We start from the raw sequence: 24,389 nt of genomic DNA, 5'->3' as shown, positions 1-24,389 counted from the left end.
ACGCATCATCTCCAATTGAAGCAAGTTATCTAAAAAGGATAAACATTATTAAATTAAATAGAAATATTTAACAATATATTCACCTCAGAACTAATTTCTGGTGCTGTCCATAACAGAAGGAAAAAGAAAATAATTAATCTTTTTATACTTTTTTTCACTACAAATCTATGGCCATTGAACCATTGATCAAAAACAACCATAAAAGCTATGGTTACCAACAAGATTTACACAGTAGCACAAAAGCCGTCTCAATATTATGGAAAGTTATTTTTATTTCTGTGAATAATTGTTTATAGTTGTTACGTTTTTCTTAGTATTTTTATCACTGCAGATAAAGCATGTGAGGTAGATTAAGCAGAATTTTGGTTGATTTGGCACACCACAATGTGACTTTGCAAAATAAAATTCGGAACACAGTAGCACCCAGGTAACAATTTAAATATATCCCAAACAGAAGCATTCTGACATTTAGGTCCAAAGATGAGGTGTTGGAGAATAAAAAAGTGGACCAAATTCCAAATTCATGCTACAATGACTATTAAAATTATATTCAGCAGGCACACTTGTTAGAATTGCTCCTATTATGAATGATTAGGAAATCAAAATATACACTTATTTGACCAAAAGAAAAACAGACTGCACTCCCTTCAAACAAACCACCAGAACAAGAATAGCTAATTATAGGAATAATCCATCAGCTTAAATACCATCCAAATACCAACATACAGAATAAACAGTATTATCAAAGGCATTCGATTAGCAATATCTCTATCCCAATTAGAGGAGAGATTATTTAACATTTCATATCATAAAAGTTTCAAACAATTTAAAATCACTTTGGATTATAGCAGATAATAGTTTGAGGAACAAATTATAATAAACTAATAACCATACTTGAAGCAACCAGGGTCTTCAGAAGTAGCAGAAAACAACCATTAAGGAACGTTATTTTTCTTTAACACTCATAACAGTCTGCATGATGAAACATGGACGCCTAGTTTTATTGAGTAGTATTATTCAGTTTATTATTTTACTTTATTTATGTTGTCCTCATTTAACAATGTCATAACTGCCAAATATATCAATGCTTAGAAAATGGGTCACTAATGATTAAATTAACAAGTGCTACAAAATAAAATTGAGATGAACAATTTGACTTATTTTGAAGAACCACAAAAAAAATATTAGAGAGATAAGGAGCTGATGGGGACATCAGATCGTGGAGAGTCTATCAGAGCCGTGGCCGTCGATCTACGGCCACGATTGAGTCATTGTATTTCTGAGTTTTTTTATGAATTTTCATATTTATGACGTCATATGAAGGTCTTGATTTCAACTCACCGAATCCACTCATACAGCAGTCTTGTGTGACCCCACCTTGTGATAACCCAAACCTACCTCCACTATCAAATATACCCAAATCACCCATGGCAGAAAAGGTAGACGCGGTCCTAAGTGATGATATCATCTCCACAAGGGAGGGTGGACGAAGGATGTACTTAATCAGGTGGAAAGGAAAGCCCGAGTCAGATGACACATGATTGGATCGCAAGGAGCTGCAGTAGATTGACCCCGATGCATTAGAGATCTACGAGAGTACCCGAGATGCGTACTCGACGGAGTCGAGCTTTCTCCCGCCCCAGGAGAATGATGGGGACATCAGATTGTTGATAGTCTATCAGAGACGTGATCGTCGATCTACGGCCACGATTGAGTCATTGTATTTCTGAGTTGTTTTATGTATTTTCTTATTTATGACGTCATATTGTATTTGCTTTATTAGATTCCTGTTATACCTTTTTATTAAGGGAGGTCGTATGTAAGCCCTAAGGGCATTGTCGTCCTTTTATTTTTTTGAGTCTTTATACGAGACTATTTATAGCCTTAATATTCTTCTTTTGAGATTAATGAAAGATTGATTAAAATATTTTTCCCCTTGCATGAGTTCTTGTGAGAGCTTGAGAAATCGGTGAGAGATCCCTAGGAGAGGGAGAATTGCGCATCACCCACCAACCTAGATGAGTCGGGTTCGTGGTTCTTTTTTTTCCTATCTCTTCCTTTCTCCTCCCACCACCACCGGCCACATCACACCCAAAGCTTTCTCCCTTCCCATACCCGAGCCCCTCCAACCCGCCGGCCATAGATGCCCTCTTCCCATTGCTTTCCATTACCTAATTTGGATTGACATAATTTGGACAATTTTGGAATTCAAATTCATTCAATTTAAAATTTAAAATCTTTCCTAAATTATTAAATCTATTTTAAGAAAGTTCCTAAATTAATCTATTTGAATTTCAAATTCAAATTGGATTTAATTAAATTATTTCCTAATCCCCAAAACCCAAATTAAGAAGCTTGATTTCCTCCCATTATTAAGCCCAATTAATCCCCATAGCCGCCGGCCCCATTAGGAGAGAATTGGGGATTTATTTCCTAAAGCTACATCTTCTCTCTTGGAAAGATTTTCAAAATTTCTCCACCCCTCCTTGGCAGAATTTTCCAAAGCCCATAACTCATAATTTAAACCAAACAATTGATTTAGGAAATAAATCCCTCATTCACATCCCTCGTTATGCCGCCACCCCTCTCTCTCTACTCGCCCCTCTCTCTCTCCAATCTCCTCTCTCTACATTAGCACCTCTTTCCCCTCTAGGAATTAAATTCAAACTTAATTCCTAAATCCCTCCCAATTAGAAATCTGAAATTTATTTCAAATTTTTAATTTGTTCTTCCTTCTTAAACTACTTCTCCTCTCCCAAATCCTCCTCCCGTGGCCGGCCATACTTCATCATCTCCGTTTCAAGTTAAGAGGAATTTCTCTCTCTAAAAGGAGTTGCAAGGTTACTAGAGATATTTGGAGGCGACCGTCATCTAGCATTCATGAATGGCCGATTTGGAACTTGATTACGACCTCTCCTACAACGAGCAAGGATTTAGTTGCATCTTACACTCGACCTTCTTCGACATCAACCCACGCATCGACCACATCATAGAAGAGTACGTAGAGCGCATCTTGGATGCCTTGGTCGAGGCTATTGAAGAGCAACTTGGAACCGTCGAGTGGAGGATTACAACCGATCCTTGATGAAGGTTTTCTAATCTCCCTCTTCTTGTATTTCTTAAAGTCTAATCCCTTCCTTGTGATTTGATGTTAGTCATGAAGATCGTGTTTGCCTAATTCTGCCAAGCTTAGTAAACATAGGGAATTGAGTGCACTTCATTTGTTTCTAATCTAATTGTTAGATTAGGGATTTTCATTGAAAACTATTATATTTGCATGATATTGATTTCCTATGTTATTTTGATGATTCAAAGCTCTTGATGTGCAACTTGTCCTAAACGAATGTGACCGCTCTTACGTTTTGTTTTATCGTTTTATTTGCTAATAGTTCTATTTGTTATTGCTCTAATCAATAAGTTGTGCAAACTTTTTTCATAGTTACTTCAAGCATTGTAGTCCTACATCAGGAACAATCATCTCTCTTATGTGCAAGTGAAATAGAAACATTACCACTAAATATGCTTGATTTGCATAATATTTTTCAAGTGTCAATACTTAAAAAACGGGTCACTAATGATTAAATTAATGAGTACCACAAAATGAAATTGAGGTGGAGAACAATTTAACTTATTTTGAAGAGCCAGAAAAAATCAAAAAAAAATATTAGAAATATTAGATTATAACATTAGAGAGCTCAGGAACAAACATCTCTCTTATGTGCAAGTGAAATAGAATCATACATCCAAAAAAAATGCAACATGGGAAAAAGAGGGAGATATGAAATAGAAGTTTTCCTACTTGTTTGACTAATTATGAAATATGTAAATTTTCAGGAAAATTTTTAATACACAGGGAAGAATTATAATATTAAATTTTTTGAAAAAATAACAATTAAAGTCAAATAGTGAAATATAAATGTACAAACTAGCATTACCACTAGATATGTATGATTTGCATAATATTTTTCATGTATCAATGTTTAGAAAATGGGTCACTAATGGTCAAATGAACAAGTGCCACAAAATGAAATTGAGCAGGGGAACAATTTGATTTACTTTGAAGAACTAGAAAAAATTATTAGACTATAATATCAAAGAGCTACAGAACAAGCATCTCTCCTATGTGCAAGAGAAATAGAAACATACAAACTAGCATTATCACTAGATATGTCTAATTTACATAATATCTTTCATGTATCAATGCCGAATATTGGCAGCCACTAATGATTAAATTAATGAGTGCCACAAAATGAAATTAAGATGGAGAACAATTTGACTTATTTTGAAGAACCAGAAAAAAATATTGGAGAGCTAAAGAACAAATACCACTCTTATGTACAAGTGAAATAGAAGCATAGATCCAAAAAAAATACAACACTGGAAAAGGAGGATATGAAATAGAAATTTTCTCACTTGTTTGAGTAGTTATGAAAGAAGCAAATTTTGAGGACAAAACTCTAATACACAAAGAAGAATTAGAATATTAAAAAAATGAAAAAATAACAATTAAAGTCCTAAAATTTTCATGCGCCATTTTTTCACACCTCACTAAGATGATTAAAGCTATTTTTATAAAACCTTATATTTTATTAGTATCATTTTGATAAATATAAGAGTATATATAAATATCATCATATTAGCTCATAAAGTTAATTTAATATTAAAATTTTTCATTCTAAATTTAGATTAAGTTTTATTGTTTATAGAATTAAATCAATTAATCTATTGTTCATATTAGTATTGTCCCAGCCCAGAACTTACAAATAGAATTTCAAGATTTCACACTAAAACTACATGCAACGATTATGATGGAATTGGAGGGCGGCGAAATTTTTGATGTAAGAATATTAGTGATAACAATATAAGCACTTATAAAATCTTATATAATAATTAACCTAATTTTAATACTAAAAATAAAATAAAAATAAAAAAACCTAAGCTTTAATACCCTCATTTCACATCCTGTAATCGCCTAGCCATGAAACAGAGAGCTAGCGCAGAGAGCAGGCTGAAGGGGAAACAAAGGAGAAAGTAAGTGAAGCTAGGATTTTTTTCAAAACATTTATTTTTCCATATTACTCTCCAACCCAACTCAACGACATCGACCTAAAGTAATAGGCTTTATGTATGAGATGTTCTTTTGAGGTTATTATTTGCTAGAACTAAGTTGTGAGTTGGGAAATTTTACAGTTGCAAAAAAGTTTCAATTCATAGATTATTTATAAAAACACAATTTTGAGGTAATCATAATGAGGAAGTGTATCCTATGGCTAATTGCAAGTTGGGTAAAAAAATTAATTTCTAATTCAAGGAGCAAATTTATCTTAATCAATTGTATGTAAATTTTACAAGTTAGACACTATGCATTAAAAGAAATTTCATATTACAAAGTGCACATTTATAATCTACCAATTAGGATTACATAATTACACGCCATTTTCAATTATGAAAAATGGAATTTGAAGCATTAGTACTATGTTTATATTTTATTAAAATGCTATATTTTTAAAAGTAGGATAATCAACACTTATAAGCTTCAAATGAATGCCCATAATTGAAGGGCATGGTAAAATTAATTTTTATATGCATTCAAATGTTCAGCAATGAAAATAAAATTAACTTAAGAAATATCAAGTTATGTAGAGTACGTTGGCAATGATATTTTTATGAGAACCTATACGGATAAGATGACAAAGGTGAGCTCAAATGAAGACAAAATGATCCTCAAGCTGATATGTTTATAATGATTTGTATAAATAAAGCAACAAATGTAAGCCCATATAGAGGAAAAAAAGCCTTCAAATTGACATGTTTATAATGACATATACAGATAAAGTGGCAAAAATAAGCTCACATGAAAGCAAAAAAAGGATCCTCAAATTAGCTTCAAGTTAAACTGAACGCACAATTTTAATCAAAATTCGGTTAATAGCTAAAAGCTAACAGCTTGCACTTTTTTACAAATTTATATAGAATTGAAAATACATAATAGAAGTTTTAAAATTAGATCTCTTCATTTCTGTCATTTGAAAAAAATAAACGTCCTTGAACTTGAACCTAAAACATTAAGCACAAAAACTGAACGATTTAAAATGTTATTAGAGCTACATTACAGCTAGATTACTTCAACTGGTTATACCTTTACGAAAAAATAAAAAACTGAAGTCGCATAATGACATAAAAATTACCTGTAGATCAAGGGATTTTAGAAACTTGCAATTCTCAGCTATACTATTCAATCCTGATGATGTGAGATTTGGACACCATATTAGGCATAGATTTTGGAGTGCCTTACAACCATTGGCAAGAGAAGACAAGCCGACATCAGTAAGACAGAACTGCTCATACTCACTCTCTCCAGCCACACTACTCTTTATGAGATGATGGTCACCTGAAGATGAATTGAGACGTCTCCTTTTCTGCATCAAAAAAATTAAGTTATCTAAATCGTGTTTGCATGGCCCTGAAGAATATTTGCAGAGGACTAGAAACCTATTTGACTATTTCTCATGTTCTCGGCGTAACTAGCAATCCGTTAAAATGTCCATCAACTTTTTTTTCAAGATTTAAATTTCATACACAAGTTTATTATTCTTATCCGAAGTTGGGTGTAGTTTAACTCTACAACACTCACGAATTACTTACAGGAAGATAGAAATTGTGATAAAAAAAGTATGTTTTAACATGAAATCAAACCGTAAACTATGTAAAAGTGAGAAACATTTTCCAGCAAAGAGGCAATCAGTCCCAAAAACATGTATGAGCTTATCAGCACAACACAATAAGCGCCAAGAAAATAATCTCTTCGTAACATCTAAATCAAAGAACGGCATAGCAGCTCAATGGCAAGGCAAGGAAAGGTTTGATATGAAGGATTTTTGCAACTAATATGTGATTTGGAAAATTTTGATTTATGAAAACAAGCTTAATTATCTACAAAAAAGACAAAAATAAAAATAATGCCAACTCTTATCATTGATTTGAGAAGGATCTAGATTGGATATGGAAAATCAAACCAAATGAATTAATGAGACTTTCTGAAATCCTAAATTTTAAAATCTTGAAATTCAGAACAAGAAGAGAGGAAGTATAAAACAGGAGCATACAAGACTGAATGTTATTCCTTTATTAAGTGTAAAAATAAAATGAAAAGTTGTACATAAATAGATAAAGAAATAACTATCAATGATATAAACAAATATGAAAACCAATCTTTAATGTTGGTACTAAGAATTAACTATTCAACAGAAATGGAACGTTGTTGTCTATAGATTACTAGATTTGTAGATGAAAAGTTGTTGTTCGTGGTATGGTAGATTGATGTAGATGGAGAGTTGTTATACACAAATTATTGAATTGTTGCAAATGGTAAAACTCTGAATTTATCTATTCAGTCATTTAGTTGGATGTAATAAGAAATCAATACTGATTTCAACTCTAAAAGCACCTTCAAAAACTATACTATTATCAGAAAGTCGCTTGAAATTGCACCCATAAAAAAACAACCAGTCAAATTATCATAATTTTAAATTTCCATCTTAGAAAATTAATGTTTTTTCAAATTTAAAATCATCTTATGCTAAACAGATTTTCTACTTAACACAGAGTTCAGATATGCTCTCATATATTGCCATTTGGCACGAACTTGCCTGTCAGATTTTTCATTTGCATCTTATCTTATTATCATTTCATCAATGTTAAAGTTTATGTATACTCTAATGTATTAGGGCAAACTGTTTGGCTTCACTTGGCACAAAACAGCCCAAGTCTACTACTAATTAACATGTGTCAACATATTGAGTTTCTGCAATATATATACTCGAATGATGCAATAATGCTCTTCAATGCAAAGCCAGACGCAAGCAGAAAAACAAAACAAAAAAATGGACCAACAAATGAAGTTAAGCATACAACCAAACACAAAAAAAATCATTATAAGGACTAATTTGGTTATGTTTGAAATTATAGAACACTACAAACACATTCAAATCTGTCAAAAGTGACATTTCATTTTTCAAATTCAAATGAGTGTAAACAATAACAGCATTTCCTAAAATATGATTTCCGCTAAAAGTAACCAAATGAGCCCTAAATGACCTCAGTATCATAATTAATCTATCAAACTCTCACTCTCAGTTGCGGCAGCTCAAAATAAAAAAACACCATATGCTCCATAACCCTTCAAACACTTATGCGGCGCAGTTCCATCTTTTTTGTAGGGCGTACAGAATGTCTACCTTCCAATCTATGACAATTTCATGTCAAAGGTCAAAGACGCTTCTTTTCCTGAAAATTCATAGAAAAAGGAGAATAGTTACCGAACGAGGGCGCGAGGGATAGGGAAGAATTTGGTGCACGGAAGACACGGGAAGTCGCTCATCGATGCAGACATTGCGGAGGCCGGAAAAACGGCGGACGAGCAGGGAAACGACCTCGTCAGCGCGACCAGAGCCGCCGATCCGGATTGTTGCGCGGAAGCTGCGATCGATGGCGAGCCACCGGCTGCACACAAGAGAGAATGCATCGCAGTCGGATTTGGAGCCGGCGAGGCGGAGGAAGATGCAGGCGACAATATCCGCCGGGAGCTTCGTGTTAATCAGATCGGCTCCCCTCATGAAGAAATATGGAGTTCTTCGGAGACAGTGGGTGGAGCGGCGGAGGAGAATTTGAGATAGAGGTCATGCGAGCTCGGACCATTTCGATTGTATTATGTTTTTATTTCTGCGAGTCCAATCTTCCCGATCCTACTCCTCAGAGATTAATAAATAAATAAAATTTAATGGGCAGTAGTTCAAAAGACTCGAGCTACCTCATTTGATCTTTTCATTTATTTTTCATTTTTGGATTTTACTGCTCACTTTCTCTTTAGTTTGACATTCCATACACTTCATTGCAAACATGTGTAATCTTTTAACATTTCAGACTATGCAAAAGTTCATCATCCAACAACAAGACCTTGCTTCTCTTTTGATGCACTTTTGTTGTGCATTCATTGGTATCGACCATGTATCAACATCTTTAATTTTCAAAACTAAGTTGTATGGTTTTAAAATTTATAAGTTGTTTTCGTTCATTTTGTCCTCATTTTAATTGCGCTTTTGTTACGCTTTCATGATATCTCAGTTTTGAAAGCTATGTTACATGGTGTTTGCTCAGGAAAAGCAAAATAATCGCTTCAGGCACAAACCTCGCTTATGCAAGCTTAGTGTTCCATTTTCCTTGAGGTAGATTGAATTTTAAGTTAACCAGATTTTCTTGAGGGTAGTGTCAGGATTTATTTCTAAGCTTTTCCAAACCTTTACAATTGCATGATCCAACCTTTGCAACTGCAAGCTACGAGCACATGCAAACAAGTAGACAAAAGCTAGCATATGATAAATTAAAAAAAAAAACTAATGCTAACCGAGCAAAACAAACAAGTAAAGCTACTAAATTAGAATAACTACAAGAACTATTATGAGTATAAAATAATAACTACACTATTGAAAGCTAGAGTAGAAAATAACTGCTGACTAGTAAGTGTCAAAACAACAATAACTACAGGCTAATGAGTGTCAAACTAGTAAACAAGATTATAAACCAGTGTATATACAATACCAATCTACCAACAAATAACCCCATGCCACTTCTAAGTAAAGTAGTAAGTCTCATAGATTAGGAAAATAATTCTAAAGCCCCATTCACATAGAATATGGGGCAACTTAGCCTATAGGATTAGGTTGTAAGACCAGCTTCCTGTCCACTTTCAATGAAATAAGTAAGTCTGACTTTTAAGGAAAAATGTTTATATAATAACATAATCCTAAACCCCTCTAACAGATATCCTAGTTTATAGGGCTAACTTGTAAACCCCAATATACGGGTCATTTAGCCTACAGAGCTAGGTCGTAAGATCGATTGTAGGCAATTTCTAAATCTAGAAGCAATAAGACATATTTATCTGAACCAAATCATTGGGCATCTTAGCCTATAGGACTAAGTTATAAGACTCATAATATGAGCCACCTCTAATTGAGGCAGTAAGACTCATTAGTAGGGCTACTTTCAAAGGAAAGTCATAAGCCCTTGCCTAAATACAATCACATGGATAACTCCAACATGGAGTTGTAAGTCCCAACCCAAACCTAAATTACGAGCAACTCCTAAATGGGGCCATAAGACCCAATTCTAAATTTAAATTATAGGCAACTTCTAAATTAAGCTATAAATCCCTACCCAAACTAAATAATGAATATATATACACTTCAGTTTATTTGGGATCCCTAAGAAGAGGCAACTTATAGTTGCTAATCATATTCCATGGGCACTAAAATTAATGGTTACTAGTGTTGATAGAATAAAACCCTCGGTATTTTCAGAATGACGAAACCATAAGATCTTAATCGGGTTTACCTTTATCCCCCATAACTAGGGTTTGGAACATTCACACATTGTTGCACACACCTATGCATTTTTGTCATTAATTAAATATATTTTATCCTTAATTGAGAGTACTATTCTATGCGTTAGGAGGGGTCGGGTAATTAACTATGAGCACTTGCGCTCATTAGAAGTAGAACCTTCTGATAAAAACCCACCCCTAACAAAATATTATGTGAATGATTATTAACCTTGACAAAAGGTGTGAAAATTAAATTATATTTATTAAATCTATATAGTTACTGTCAAAAATCAATACATCTCTAAAATAGTCAAAATCTCTCCTACACATCCCATCAACCAAAATTTTTTTTAATAATATATCGAATTCATCAATTCCAACATCCCATGCAAACATTTTGTCATTAACTTGATGATCTTTGGATAATTGAATCAAAAAGTTAATGTCCTCAAATTCAATATTTACACTTTCCTCTTCTTGAATAAAGTTATATGCATTCCTCATAAAGAATCCAACATTCTCGATACCCCCTACTCATCTGCAAGGTATGGGCATAATTGTAGTAAGCCTCGTATGTCTCTTTCTCATCCTTATATACACAGCGAAGGAAAAGTACAACGAATACGGTGTAAAAACACAATGAAAGTTGAGTAAAAGTACAGTAAAAGCACAGCAGCAAAAGCATAATAAATGCACAATTTTATTGCGTTTCATTAATTGCATATTTACTACACTTGTATTGCGCTTGTACTGAGCTTTGATGCGCTTTTTCTGCGCAGCTAAAACCCAGTAGAGTACTGCGCTTTATTTTAGCATGGGTATAATATCCACACATCATAACCCGTGTAAAAAATTAAAAATTTTTGGGAAACTCTTATAACAACTTGGGATGAATTAGAAATTTATCGAAATGTTGAAACTTGCAACAGCTCCAACCAAATTAACTTCCGATTCCTGGATATATGTATACCTCCTTTCAACCTCTGCATCCTATGAGCATGCCATCCTTGCAAAGAATGCAATGTTCTCCTCAATCTCCACCGGTTATTTCTCATTTTTCTCTCTCACTAGGTATTATCAGTTTCGCAAAAGTCCTAAATATTTGGATTTGAGATCTTTCACAAGATATTTCTTAAAATGGAGCACCAACCCTAAACCCCTTTTCCAAAAATAAAAAACTCTGGATTAGGTAGGGTCGGTCGGGCTAACAAGATAAAAATAAAAAATGAAATCCAATTAAATATCTGTGTGTCTAATCCACGTGTCAAGATTTAATTGGAGTTCCAACAGAGCTATGTTCGAACTCTGCACCAAATAACTTCTCCATCTTGTGAGGGTGAAATGACAGGGTGTTTGTATGGAGATTTGTGACTTAAAAATCTATATAATTATTATAAATAGGATTTTTTATTCTTCTCAAATATTATTTTTTGCATTCATTTATTTTTTTCTGATAAAATATTAACTATTTATTTTATGAGTATCCTACTATAAATATTAAATATAAAATTATTATTCTAATAAATAAATCAAAACAACAACAACTGCATGCTAGTGAGCGTTAAACTAGTAAATAAGACTGTATATACAGTACCAATCTACCAACAAATAACCCCATGCCACTTCTAAGTAGTAAGTCTCATACATTAGGAAAAGAGTTCTAATGCCTATTCACATAGAATATGGGGCAACTTAGCCTATAGGGATAGGTTGTAAGACTCGCTTCCCAGCCACTTTCAATGAAAGTTGTAAGTCTGATTTTTAAGGAAAATGTTTATGTAATAACATAATCCTAGACCCCTCTAACGGATATCCTAGTCTATAAGGCTAACTTGTAAACCCCACTATACGAGTCATTTAGCCTACAGGGCTAGGTCATAAGACCGATTGTAGGCAATTTCTAAATCTAGAAGCAATAAGGCATATCTATTTGAACCAAACCATTGGCATCTTAGCCTATAGGACTAAGTTGTAAGACTCATTATATGAGCCACCTCTAATCTAGACCGTAAGACTCTTCAATATGGCTACTTTCAAAGGAACGTCGTAAACCCCTGCCCAAATACAATCACATGGGTAACTCCAAAATAGGTTTGTAAAACCCAACCCAAACCTAAACTACGGACAACTCCTGAATGGGACCATAAGATCGAATTCTAAATTTAAACTATAAAAAACTTCTAAATTGAGTCATAAGTCCCTACCCAAACTAAATAATGAATATATATGCACTTCAGTTTATTTAGGATCCCTAAGAAGAGGCAACCCATAGTTGTTAATCATATTCCCTAGACACTACAATCAATAGTCACTAGTGTTGGTAGAATGAAACCTACGATATTTTTAGAATGACGGAACCATGGGATCTTAATCGGGTTTACCTTTATCCCTCACAATTAGGGTTTATAATATTCACACATTGTTACACACCTCTGCATTTTTTGTCACTAATTAAATATATTTTATCCCTAATTGAGAGTGTTATTCTACACGTTATGAGGGGTAATTAATTATATGGGCTTGCGCTCATAAGAAGTAGAACCTCCTAATAAAAAGCCACTCTAACAAAATATTTTGTGAATGATTATTAACCTTTACAATTGGTGTGCAAATTAAATTATATTTATTAGGTCTATATAGTTACTATAAAAAATCATCACATCTCTAAAATAGTCAAAATCTATCTTACACATCCCATCAACAAAAAAAAAAAAAATCAAATTCATCAATTTCGATATCCCATGCAAACATTATGTCATTAATTTGACTATCTTTAGATAATTGAATCAAAGAATTAATGTCCTCAAATTCAATATCTACTCTTTCCACTTCTTGAATAAAGTTATATGTATTCCTCATAGAAATCCAACATTCTCGATACCCCCAACTTCATTTGCAAGGTATTGGCATAATTGCAGTAAGCATTGTATGTCTCTTACTCATCCTTATACACACACTAATAATATGAAGTAAAAGTACAATGAATACGATGTAAAAGCACAATGAAAGTAGAGTGAAATTACAGTAAAAGCACATCAGCAAAAGCATAGTAAATGCACAATTTTTACTATGTTTCATTACATATTTACTGCACTTGTATTGCGCTTGTTTTGAGCTTTGATGCCTTTTTTCTACGCATCTAAAACCCAGTCGAGTACTGCGCTTTATTTTAGCATGGGCATAATATCCACACAACATAGCCCGTGTAAAAAATTAAAAAAAATTTTGAAACCCTTATAACAACTTGGGATGAATTAAAAATTTACCAAAATGTTGAAACTTGTAATAGCTCCAACTTGAATCTCCCAAATGAAGCCTATATTTTCGAATTGCCTATATTTTGGGCAGTTTCTCTTGGATATCATCATAGAAGAAATTATTTGTAGATTCAATAGTTTGTTGAATATCTCACTCTCTATTATAAAATAAGCCAACCATTTATTGAAATATGCAATGAGTCAAACATATCTTATCATCCACATTAGTGACTGCAAATAAATTAGGCCAACCATTTAAGAAATCTACAATGACTAAAACATATCTTACCATCTCTATTAGTGAATGCAATTATCTTTCTATCATTACAAGCAAATGACTAATTATGTTTGTTAATGCAAAAATTCATCCAACCAAATTGAACTATATTAGTCTCTATTGAATAAGTATAAGCCTCCCTTATTCAATCAATAGTCTTCTCACACTATCATTTCAAGTTTTAAAATATCATCCGTCTCTCTACAACGTTCTTTCTCTTAATTGATTAAATTTTCATATTAACTCTTTTGGTTAAAAAAGTACTTTTTATAATTTATTAGTTATAAAGTTTATGATATTTAATGCAAAATAAAAATATTATACAAACAAATAAAAAAAATTAAAGAAAAAAGATATTAAAAGGGTCAATTTTAGATCCAAAATGGGTTTATAGGTCAATCCGAACGCAACACATTTATTAAATGGGTCTAAAAACCCAACTCAAACCCAAGCCATTTATCAAGCGGGTCAACTCGGACTTGAATTTTTTTTGGGTCGGGTTCAATTATTGACACTCATAGTTGTAAGCATTTGCTATGTCATTTTTCATTAACTTTGCTCATTTTGCTTCATTTTATCATTAGAAGCTTCCTTGTTATCATATTTGCCATTCACTTTATGTTCTTCAAGCTTGTTCTCCACTTTATTTACTTCATTTTTATGCTTTTACTAGGGGTGTCAATTTTGGGTCACGGGTCGGATTTGGGTCGGACCCGAAACTGACCTGGGTTCAAACGGGTCGACACTAACCCGACACGGTTAGGTAAACGGGTCGGAAATGCGAACGCGCACTAGACCCGACGGGTTGCCGGGTAAACGGGTCGGGTTAGCCCGAACTCGGGGCGTGGTCGCGCGGCAGCAGGGCGGGCGCAGGGGTTCAAATGGGTTTCCGGATTGACCCGTCAACCCGTCGGGTCAACCCGAACCCAACCCTTTTTCAAACGGGTCGAATCTGGGAACCCGAACCCGACCCGTTTTGAAAACGGGTCGAGTCTAACCCGAAAATTATGGGTCGGATTTTCGTGCCGTGTCAAATATTATTATGGCCAAGCTTCTTTTACCCTTGTTTGAAGTTGGCATGAAATTATTATGTCTATTTTATTCTTATTAGTATGCATTTATTATGTTTTTATAACAATTTGTAGAGGTTTCCACATCAAAGGCTAGCAAACTTGGTCATGCAAAATGTCGCTTCATTGCAAATGAAAACTATCACTTCAAAGAAGCTTGGCCATTTAGGCTATTAAAATAGTCTCATGTGACTATTTTAATTCTTCTTTAAGGAGCTAGGGATCAAAATGATATTTTAATATAGTTGAGGACTATTTTGATCTTTCATAAAGAGTCAAGAGACCATCTTGACTTTTTTTCTCTTTAAAAAAATAATTAACTTTTAATGGTTTGACTCGACAATTTAATATCGACTTGACTTAAAAAATTTGGACTTAGGTTGACACGAATGATATAAGGCATATAATATTTACATGTTATTGCATAAACTTCTTTGTTTATAATTTATATGTTATCTAAGTTATTGAGATTGTATTAACCTTTAAAGTGATTATTCTATCTAATTAATACACTCTCTTTCCTACCAAAAGTTATAGATTCCCCACCTCTTCATTACTATTTTTTCATGTATTTTAAAATATCAAAGTGCTTAATATTTTTTTGTCAAAACTTAATAATGATTTTTTTAAAATAATAAAAATGTAATTATTATGGCAAACAATTTTGGGTCTACAATAGACTTGATTCAAGTAAATTTTATTAATTTAAATAAAAAATTAATCACCATGTTTGTTAATATATTCAAAATTAATTTATAAATGTGTATGATTAAACTTATTTTTTTATTTATATTTTAATTCAATTACTCATTATCTATATTCTTAAGCAATAAATTGATTGTTTTCAATTATTTTTTGAGTTTTTTTAATTCTAACTCTATGCTTGGAGCAACTGCATGATAACTTGAATCTTTATATCTCTGTGCTTTTAAAAAATTAAAATTATCCAAAAATATTTATTAACTATTGTTTTACAATTTTAAGACAATTTTTACAATTTTTCACTATTTTTAACTTTATTATGATTAATTTAATATTCTTATAGAAAACATAGATTAAGTAATTTGAGTTTAAGTTTTTATAATATTATTTTATAATTTTAAATTTTGTTCACATGCATTTAGTGTATGTAAGATAATGTCTTCATTTGAGACGACTTTCTTACTACCGCTTAAAGCAGCTTTTTAGAACAAAAATATAATTTTATTCTTAAATCCTGAGCACTTATGGAATCTCATTGGGGCTTATCCCATCTTACCTCCATACTCAACATTACCGGCGGCAGCCTCAAACTCCAATACAGCGCAGCCTTCTCTTCTCTCCGGTATCTTTCTACAACGAAACTTCGAAGCTCTCTCTCTCTCTCTCTCTGCTGTAAGCAGCAAGTACGCCATCTTCTCCCCCGCATCATCTCGGAGATGAAGCCAACCAATCACGTCTACCCCATCCTCGTCTTCCTCCCCCTCATCATCTTCCTTCCGCCATTCGTCCTCTCCCAAAACTCCACCCCTACCCGCTGCCCCCTCGACTTCTCCATCGCTAAACCCTACGTATCCGCCGCCGCCTCCTCCCCACCCTCCGACCTCTGCGGCTTCTCTCTCCAAATCCTCCACCTCGTCGAATCCCACTACCTCCTCACCTCCAATCTCTTCGTCCCCCCTTCTTCCTCCGCCTCCTCCTGCTGGTCTGATCTCTCCTCCCTTCTTTCCCCCTTCTCCATCTCGCTCCCTTCCTCCTGCAACTTATCCGTCCCCTCCATCTCTCTCCCCTGCATGAACCTCACCTCCCGCGCCGCTTTCACTGCCTTGCTCCCTTCCCATGCCCTCACCGATCTCAACTCCTCCTGCGACAGGCCGCTCTCGTCTTCCTCCTCCTGCACTTCCTGCACCACCACAATTAACCGTGTCAAAGCCTCTTACCTAGTTGGACCGGATGTCTCCAATGCCACTGATTGCTCTGATTACCCTTTCATCTATGCGGCGGCCGCAGCCAATCGCTTCGGTCCAAGTGATTCCTCCACTGCTTATTGTCTCTTTCTTCTTCAAATTTCATCACCATCCTCCTCTTCTGGTGGAGGCTCTGCTCTTCCCGCCGGAATTGCAGCAGCTGCGGCTGCCCTAATTGCCATCGTAGCGTTTGTCGCATGGTATTTTATCCGCCGGCGACGGCGGCGGCGGAGGAAAAGGTGGAGCCAAACTCCTGCGAGATCTGATCCGCTGATCGGCAGCAGCACAACTCTGATCAAGTTTAGCTTCGAGGAGATTCGCACGGCGACTAGAAATTTTTCTAGAGAGAATATGATTGGGAGGGGAGGATATGGGAATGTATACAAAGGTGTTCTCAAGGATGGGAGTGAGGTTGCTGTCAAGCGTTTCAAGAATTGCTCTGCCGCTGGGGATGCGAGCTTTGTGCATGAGTTGGAGGTGATTTCGAGCGTTCGTCATGTGAACCTGGTGGGTCTTAGAGGGTACTGCACGGCGACTACATCTATGGAGGGCCATCAGAGGATTATTGTCTGTGATTTGATTGCAAATGGGAGCCTTCATGATCATCTTTTTGGTTCTGGAGTGAAGAAATTGAGCTGGCCGGCGAGGCAGAAGATTGCAGTGGGGACGGCGAGGGGGCTGGCTTATTTGCATTGCGGTGCACGGCCGACGATCATTCACAGAGACATAAAGGCTAGTAATATTCTAGTTGATGAGAGATTTGAGGCCAAGGTGGCTGATTTTGGCCTTGCTAAGTTCGCACCTGAAGGCATGTCTCATGTGAGTACCAGAGTTGCTGGAACTTTGGGCTATGTTGCTCCTGAATATGCTCTTTTTGGGCAGTTAACTGAGAAAAGTGATGTTTTTAGCTATGGAGTTGTGATGCTTGAGCTTTTGAGTGGAAAGAAGGCATTTAGAACAAGTGAAGATGGACAGAATTGGCTTGTGACTGACTGGGCTTGGTCCCTGGTTAGAGAAGGGAGAGCGTTGGATGTAATTGAGGAAGGTATGGAGGAATTGGGGCCTAATGAGGCATTGGAGAGGTATGTGCTTGTTGCAGTGCTGTGTTCACATCCACAGCTTCATGCGAGGCCGACTATGGATCAGGTTTTGAAGATTTTAGATAGTGATTTGACAGTGCCGCCGATCCCTGACCGCCCTATATCTATCATAGCAAATAAGGAGGAGATTGAGAAGTCAATGAGCAGCAGCAGCTCAGGCCAACTTTTCTCTCCTCCTGGATACAACCAATATATTCAGAATATGGATGGAACTCCTCACCAAGGTTCTGAGGTTTTGTGATGCTTTCTTTCTGAGTTTTGTGACCTTATCATGAGGTTTTCTTTTAGTTCCAATGCATATACATTTGTTAAATTTGTATGTATATTACTAAATAGAATGAGCCTCTAAGTTTGGCAATCAATTCATTGATTGTATTGATGAATTTGACTGTAATTCATTTTTTGTGAAATGATGTTTTAAAAAAATTATTATTATTATTTTTATTTAATCCTGGTAAGTCAATATTATGTTGCATGTTGGGCTGTATTATAACTTAGCATTGCTTTCTTAATTGTAAATGCATGCATTGCAGTACACAGAGAAGGAAAACTCTTGACTTATGATATCCTTATTTAACTTCCCTTTAGAGAAACACATTTAGCTTAGCTAGTCCAGTTATATGATAGTGGCATCTTTAATTTGTAGAGCAAACGGCTCACGCTTCAACATTGACTAAACAATTATTAAAGATGGTTGAAGACCATGTGCAGGACCGTACTTTATGCTACCTGTAGGCTGAGAACCTATGTGGAGAATGTATTGAGTTCTGAATTTAGGAAAAAGAGAGGGGAGAGATGAATTTAGACAAAATCTTTATTATTCAAATTAGAAATAAAAGAATGACGAAAGTAGGAGCTCTACACTATGGAGAATGAGCTATATAAGAGAAGTAATACAATGCTTTGAGGATTACTGGTCTTTTAATTTCTTTTCTCTCTTCCCCCTTTTCTTGGCATATTCTCTTTTGTGGAGATAGAAGAGTTCAAGAAGTTTTTGGAAGTGGGAAAGGATCTCTCCTCTGCCCCCACCCCCCTTTTTCCTCCCCCTTTTACAGGGTTCGAGAGGATGTAGGAGTTATGTCCCGGTACATAGGTGTCCCTGTGACGCCCCGAAATCTAGAGAGAAATTTAATCCTAATTTCTGAAACATACTAGGTTAATTATCTCACATATACATCTACACCAAAGCAACTAAGCATTAACTGTATAAAACAATCATCCAGAGTGCACAAAATATAAATTCATTCCTCAAAATAATCATATACAATAATCTAGTTTTAAAATATGATCAACAAAACAAACTATCATGGAGCTCCAAAACATAAATACCTGACAGTCTGGTAGCCCTGCTTCCTATCAACTAGATTTACTCAACAGATTCTTTACCTTTGCCTGAAATAGTATTAACAAAGGGTGATTCTAAAACTCAATAGGCTAAACCCAGTTCCCATCACTGCCTTCAATCCATAACTATAACAAGACTGAAAACAATAATGTTAAATATCAAGAGCTTTTAGACTGAGTAGTCATAAAATATTAGTTAACTGGACATGCAATTGTAAATGCAGAATGCAAATGCTTTAATGCCTCTTATAACTCTCAATCTTCCACCTCCCACCTGGTTAGCCATGTGTAGAGCAGAACCATCTCTCACTTGTTCAATATACCAATTGAAAATGGAAATGGGGTATGGGCCACCTACCTCGAGCTCGACAATTTTCTTAACTAAGCTGACAAACAAAAACAGAATTATGGACCTAAAAAACCTAGCTTTCCCTTCTCCTTCTCCTCTACCTCTCTTCCTTCTTCAAAAAGCTGAATGGGTGAGGGTTTAGGCTAATGACTTTGGATACTTATTATTTTAAAAACCACTAATTCATTGAAATGCTACCGTGCTTACATTTACAACGCCGCTGCGCTACTAGCAAAATTCTCCAAACTCTCCCCAACTATCCTTGGGGTCATTTACACTTCCTTACTAATGCTGCCAACCCAAAACACACCTCCAAACCCTCAAAAGTAGCATTTTCCCGAGCGTGGAGTGCTAGAGCGCTCGGATCCAACGCCACAGTGTTTGCAATAGAAAAAATTCAAATTTCATATATTCGCAAATCTTCAGACGCTTTAAGCCCCAATTGACTTAAGAACACTTATAATTACTGATTAAGCTTAAAAATTGGATTTTGAAATAACAAATTACCTATCTTTCGAATGACAATTGTTATAGTCCCATCAATCCATGGTAATAACTAATTTGGTGCTGAGCTGGTCGGTTACTGGAGAGCGCGAGTCATATAGAGTTGGGTAATAATCAATAGTTGCCCTGTTGAGATGGAAAAGGGCAAGTATTGTCCAACTACTATCGATGAGAGATGACAAAGCAATCTAGATCACCCTGTTGAAGTAGAAGTGCAAGTAGTGTCTGAGTGTGATATTCAGGTGTATATAACAGGAAAATCTTTGAGAGGGATGATGCATATTGGTAGCTCCTTGTCGTATCGAGCATGAAAGTCTTGGCTCTGGTTTTAGATGGATAAAGATTTGTCTGATTTAGAGAGGAATTTCTAAGGCTGGAATGCTCCCAAGGGGAGAAGACTGCCTAGAGGTTGTGGCCGGGCCTGATCCGTCGTGCTCTAGTATTAAGCTACTTTTAGCTCCTGAGCGAGTCCGTCAAACGTGTTGTTCCGAGAGCGGAGGGTATTCTCCTATTGTTTGACCCGAACATAACATGTAAGACACCTACAAATAAGTACCTGCATAGATATTCATGGGTGTACAAGGCCCACACCCTTTGCACACATTGGTTCACTTAAACCCATACATAGCCTATTCTAGGTGGGACCCACATGTCAACCAATTACCCCTTTTAGAGCATTTTTCTCTTTTTTTTTTTAATTAGCTTTGATTTATTTCACTTTAAGACTCTTGTAGGATGCTATGCATACCTTGGTCTATTGTATATAAAAGAGTCAATAATTCAAAGTGGCTTTCAACACATTATCTATTTTTTTTAGCTTTTCTACAAAAACTCTTAAAGTGCAACCTAGATAATTTTTTTCCTAAGGCTTCTGTTTTTTTTTAATCAAAACTACTTTGCCCATTGAACCAATGTTTTAAAAATTGGATCGGACCGGCCAAGTCAATCGGTTGAACCGTGAACTAGTCTGCTAGCCGGTCCAATTCATTCCCAAAATCGGCTTCGTAATGAATCGATCAAAATTGGTTTGAACTGCCAGTTTGACTGGTTAATTGGCGCAGGTTTCCAAAACTGGTTTGCTAATTTTATATAAAATAATTAATTTTTAAAATAAGTTAGTATATAATTAAATTAATTAATTTCATATAAAGTTGTGAACTTAATAAATTAATTTAAATTATTATTTTAAAATACATGTTAAATTTTATAATAAATTTTTAATTAAATAAGCACTAATTATGATATGTCACATGGCTCCATCACTCCATGTGACTTCTTTACTTACGTGAACCCAAGAAATAATATAAACGACACAAAGATATAGAGGCTAGGTGATGTGGGACTAAGAACAAAAATGAAGTTATCATGTTCACTATAATAACAACAAGAACAAGAACAACATCAAGCCTTTATCCCACTACGTGGGGTCAGCTACATGAATATGTTTTCTCTATTGTGGCTTTGGTGCCTTGTTAAGAGTCAAATTCTCATTTAAATTTAATAAAGAAATGTCATTTCTAATATTTTCTAACCAAGTTTTTTTAGGTCTAACTCTATCTTTCTTAGCATACTTCAAATTTAATACATCTACTCTCCTAACAAGGTCATGGAATGCCAACATTTTACATGACCAAACCATCTAATATGACTCTATCCAATCTTATCTGCCACTGAAGCTACTCCAACCTTTTCACATATATGCTCGTTTCATATCCTGTCTCTAAGAGTATCTGTCACTGGAGCTACTCGACGTAAGACGAGTCAAGCTCTAGCTCGTCTAGTTTGAGCTCAAGCTCAAGCTCAATATTTGGCTGTCGAGCTCGACTCGAACAACCCCTGGCTCGAGCTCGAGCTCGAGCTCAACTCGTTTGTACCCCAATTGGGCTTCATGGGGCCATCAATTCATCATTACATCTTGTATTTTGGTCATATTTCATGTCCAAATCATCATTTTTGCTAACTTATGCCCTGTCACCATCACATGGTTAAGCTTTAATATTCCTTCTCAATTATCTTAAATCAAGCTGTCAATCATGTCTCATCATATTCGTAATGATCATTGAATTGGTTGTGGGTCCACAATCAACTTAATTATTAGGATGGAACTATTAAAGGAGTTTTAAATATGTTGATTTTTTTTTATTTTTGAATTATATTTATTCATTTTACTATTTTTATAAGAGTGAATTGTTTAAAAAAGAGGGAATTATAAACAAAGGCCTTAAGGAGAATTATCTTAGCTTTTGCATCAGGCTGCAATCAACTCACGCTTGAGGGAGATATTGCTTCACTTGAGGCTTTTCTGTATTGAAGATTCTTGCAAATCAGGGTCTAACAGCAATATTGCATTTCCGAGCCATGAGCTTTTTTCATCATGAAAGATTTTGCCTTGTGAGTTTTCAAGAGTTTTTCAGGATGAATATCTTTGGCGAGTCCATGAAGGCCAATACCCTTGCTAATTTACATTAGGGGTGTCAATTCGGGTCAACGTGTAGGATTCGGGTCAAACCCGGAACTGACCCGGCACTATTCGGGTCAACCCGAACCCGGAACTGACCCGACATGTATGTAAATCCCATTAAAAATACTATAAACTTAGGCTTTGTTCGGGTAGAAATTATTCTGTGCGGTCATCAGTCCGTTTGGAGACAAATGAGAGCGCGCCACATCACCCGATACACTGCGGTACACAATACCGGTACACATAAAAAATGATATGGCGCGCTCTCATTTGTCTCCCAACGATGTCTAGTGATCGAAAGAATGATTAACTTTGTTTGGAACAACTTTCTTACTATTTTTTAAAGCAATTTTTTAGTATAATTTTTTTTTAAATTAGAAAATTTTATACTAAAAATTCATTTTATAAAATAGTAAGGAAGATCTTCCAAAAAAGCCATAATATTTTTTCTCTTTTCTCTCATCAAAACAAAAAATTATTACGTGTGGAGTCCAGACGTAAAGTTACAACCGAACTTCAATTAAAACATGACATGTATCCTTGTATACAGTGTGTATAAATTTATATACATTGTGTACATAATTTGTATATTATGCATATAAATTTGTACAAATTATATACAAAATTTTATAATTTGTATATTATATATATAACATAACAATGATATCATATTTTTATTGGGACATAACTCGACTCCTAATAATTTCTCCATCAAAATTGGCCGACCTCCTTACTACGGCCGTCAACCAGTCAACGCTTAGCCGACACCTAAATACAGACACGTCAGTACCGTACGCGGTTTATCTCAATAAGAACTGCTGGTCAGACAACCCGTCACGGTCAACACCGGCGGCTATCTTTGCTACTAAAAACCACCCCACCACTTCTTTGGACATCCACTAAACTCTGCTCTTTCAAATCCTCATCTTCAAGACTTAAACTCCCATGGCTCCTTCGGTGGCGGAACCGGCGGCAATATCGGCGGATGTGGAGTGGCAAGAGTCGGCTTGCCGAACGCCGACCGGGGCGGAATGCCGAATACCAGAGCCGACGACCTGCCCGCCGGCTCCGAGAAAGCTGAGGAGTGAGTCCAGTGGCTATAATAGCTGGCGGAGGTACGCGCCGGCGCCGGAGACCAAGTTTTTCCTTCCGAAGGCGGCGGATTTGGAGAAAATCTTCAATGTCCATACAGTTGGGTGAGGAAATCTTCAATTTTTATGGGGATGTCTTGATCAAAATGTTCGTTTAGGAGAAATTCCTTCACAGAGTTTGTAATCTGAATGAAAAAAAAAATGTAAAGAAGTGGATTACTCTGCTTGTTTTTATTAATGTTGAGGGGGTGTTTGGTAGTTTATGAGGAGTAGGCATTGTTGTGTTTTTCTTATGTAACAATTCTGTAAAATTCTAAGTAGCTCCTTAGTGTTTTAGTGTACACTGTCGACTTCATTCATTTCAAATAAATTTCATTTTATTTTAGCTATATATAATATGAAATTTTAAAATAGTGTTTGTCAAATCTAAAATAGATAATTTATCTCAATATTTTTATCCTTCCACTATTTTGGTTTTTTTTTTTTAAATCTGAGGATTTGGCATCCAAACTTCATTAGCTTTTTTTTATAGATCCAAGAATCTAATTTCAATCTTTAGAAGTCTTTAAGGTTTTGTTTGTGACAGCTTTTTTATTTCTTTTTAAAGCA

At 35.3% G+C, this 24,389-nt stretch overlaps 2 protein-coding genes across 3 annotated transcripts in view; one reads left to right on the top strand and one right to left on the bottom strand.

Annotated features, from left to right (window-relative positions):
- Positions 1 to 8,745, bottom strand: part of LOC110095957 (F-box/LRR-repeat protein 4) — a 33,896-nt gene extending 25,151 nt beyond the window's left edge. The window contains exons 1-2 of one of the 2 annotated variants that reach the window (XM_020821690.2): positions 8,319 to 8,745; positions 6,189 to 6,419 (exon numbers count right to left, since the gene is read on the bottom strand). In XM_020821690.2, coding sequence (XP_020677349.1) covers positions 6,189 to 6,419; positions 8,319 to 8,615 — 528 coding nt within the window. In that variant the 5' untranslated portion in view covers positions 8,616 to 8,745. The remainder of the gene's footprint in view (positions 1 to 6,188; positions 6,420 to 8,318) is intronic. The other variant, XM_020821689.2, reaches the window with a different exon arrangement.
- A 7,472-nt stretch (positions 8,746 to 16,217) lies between these two features.
- Positions 16,218 to 18,393, top strand: LOC110095959 (probable LRR receptor-like serine/threonine-protein kinase RKF3). The gene has a single exon (XM_020821692.2). It carries the CDS (start codon positions 16,404 to 16,406, stop codon positions 18,270 to 18,272), a length of 1,869 nt encoding a protein of 622 aa, XP_020677351.1. The 5' UTR covers positions 16,218 to 16,403; the 3' UTR covers positions 18,273 to 18,393.
- The last annotated feature ends 5,996 nt before the right edge of the window (positions 18,394 to 24,389 follow it).

The sequence above is a fragment of the Dendrobium catenatum genome, unplaced genomic scaffold (assembly GCF_001605985.2).
Source record: "Dendrobium catenatum unplaced genomic scaffold, ASM160598v2 fragScaff_scaffold_1671, whole genome shotgun sequence".
Lineage (NCBI taxonomy): Eukaryota > Viridiplantae > Streptophyta > Magnoliopsida > Asparagales > Orchidaceae > Dendrobium > Dendrobium catenatum.
Note: the sequence above shows the minus strand (reverse complement) of the source record. Positions and strands in the feature narration are given on the sequence as shown.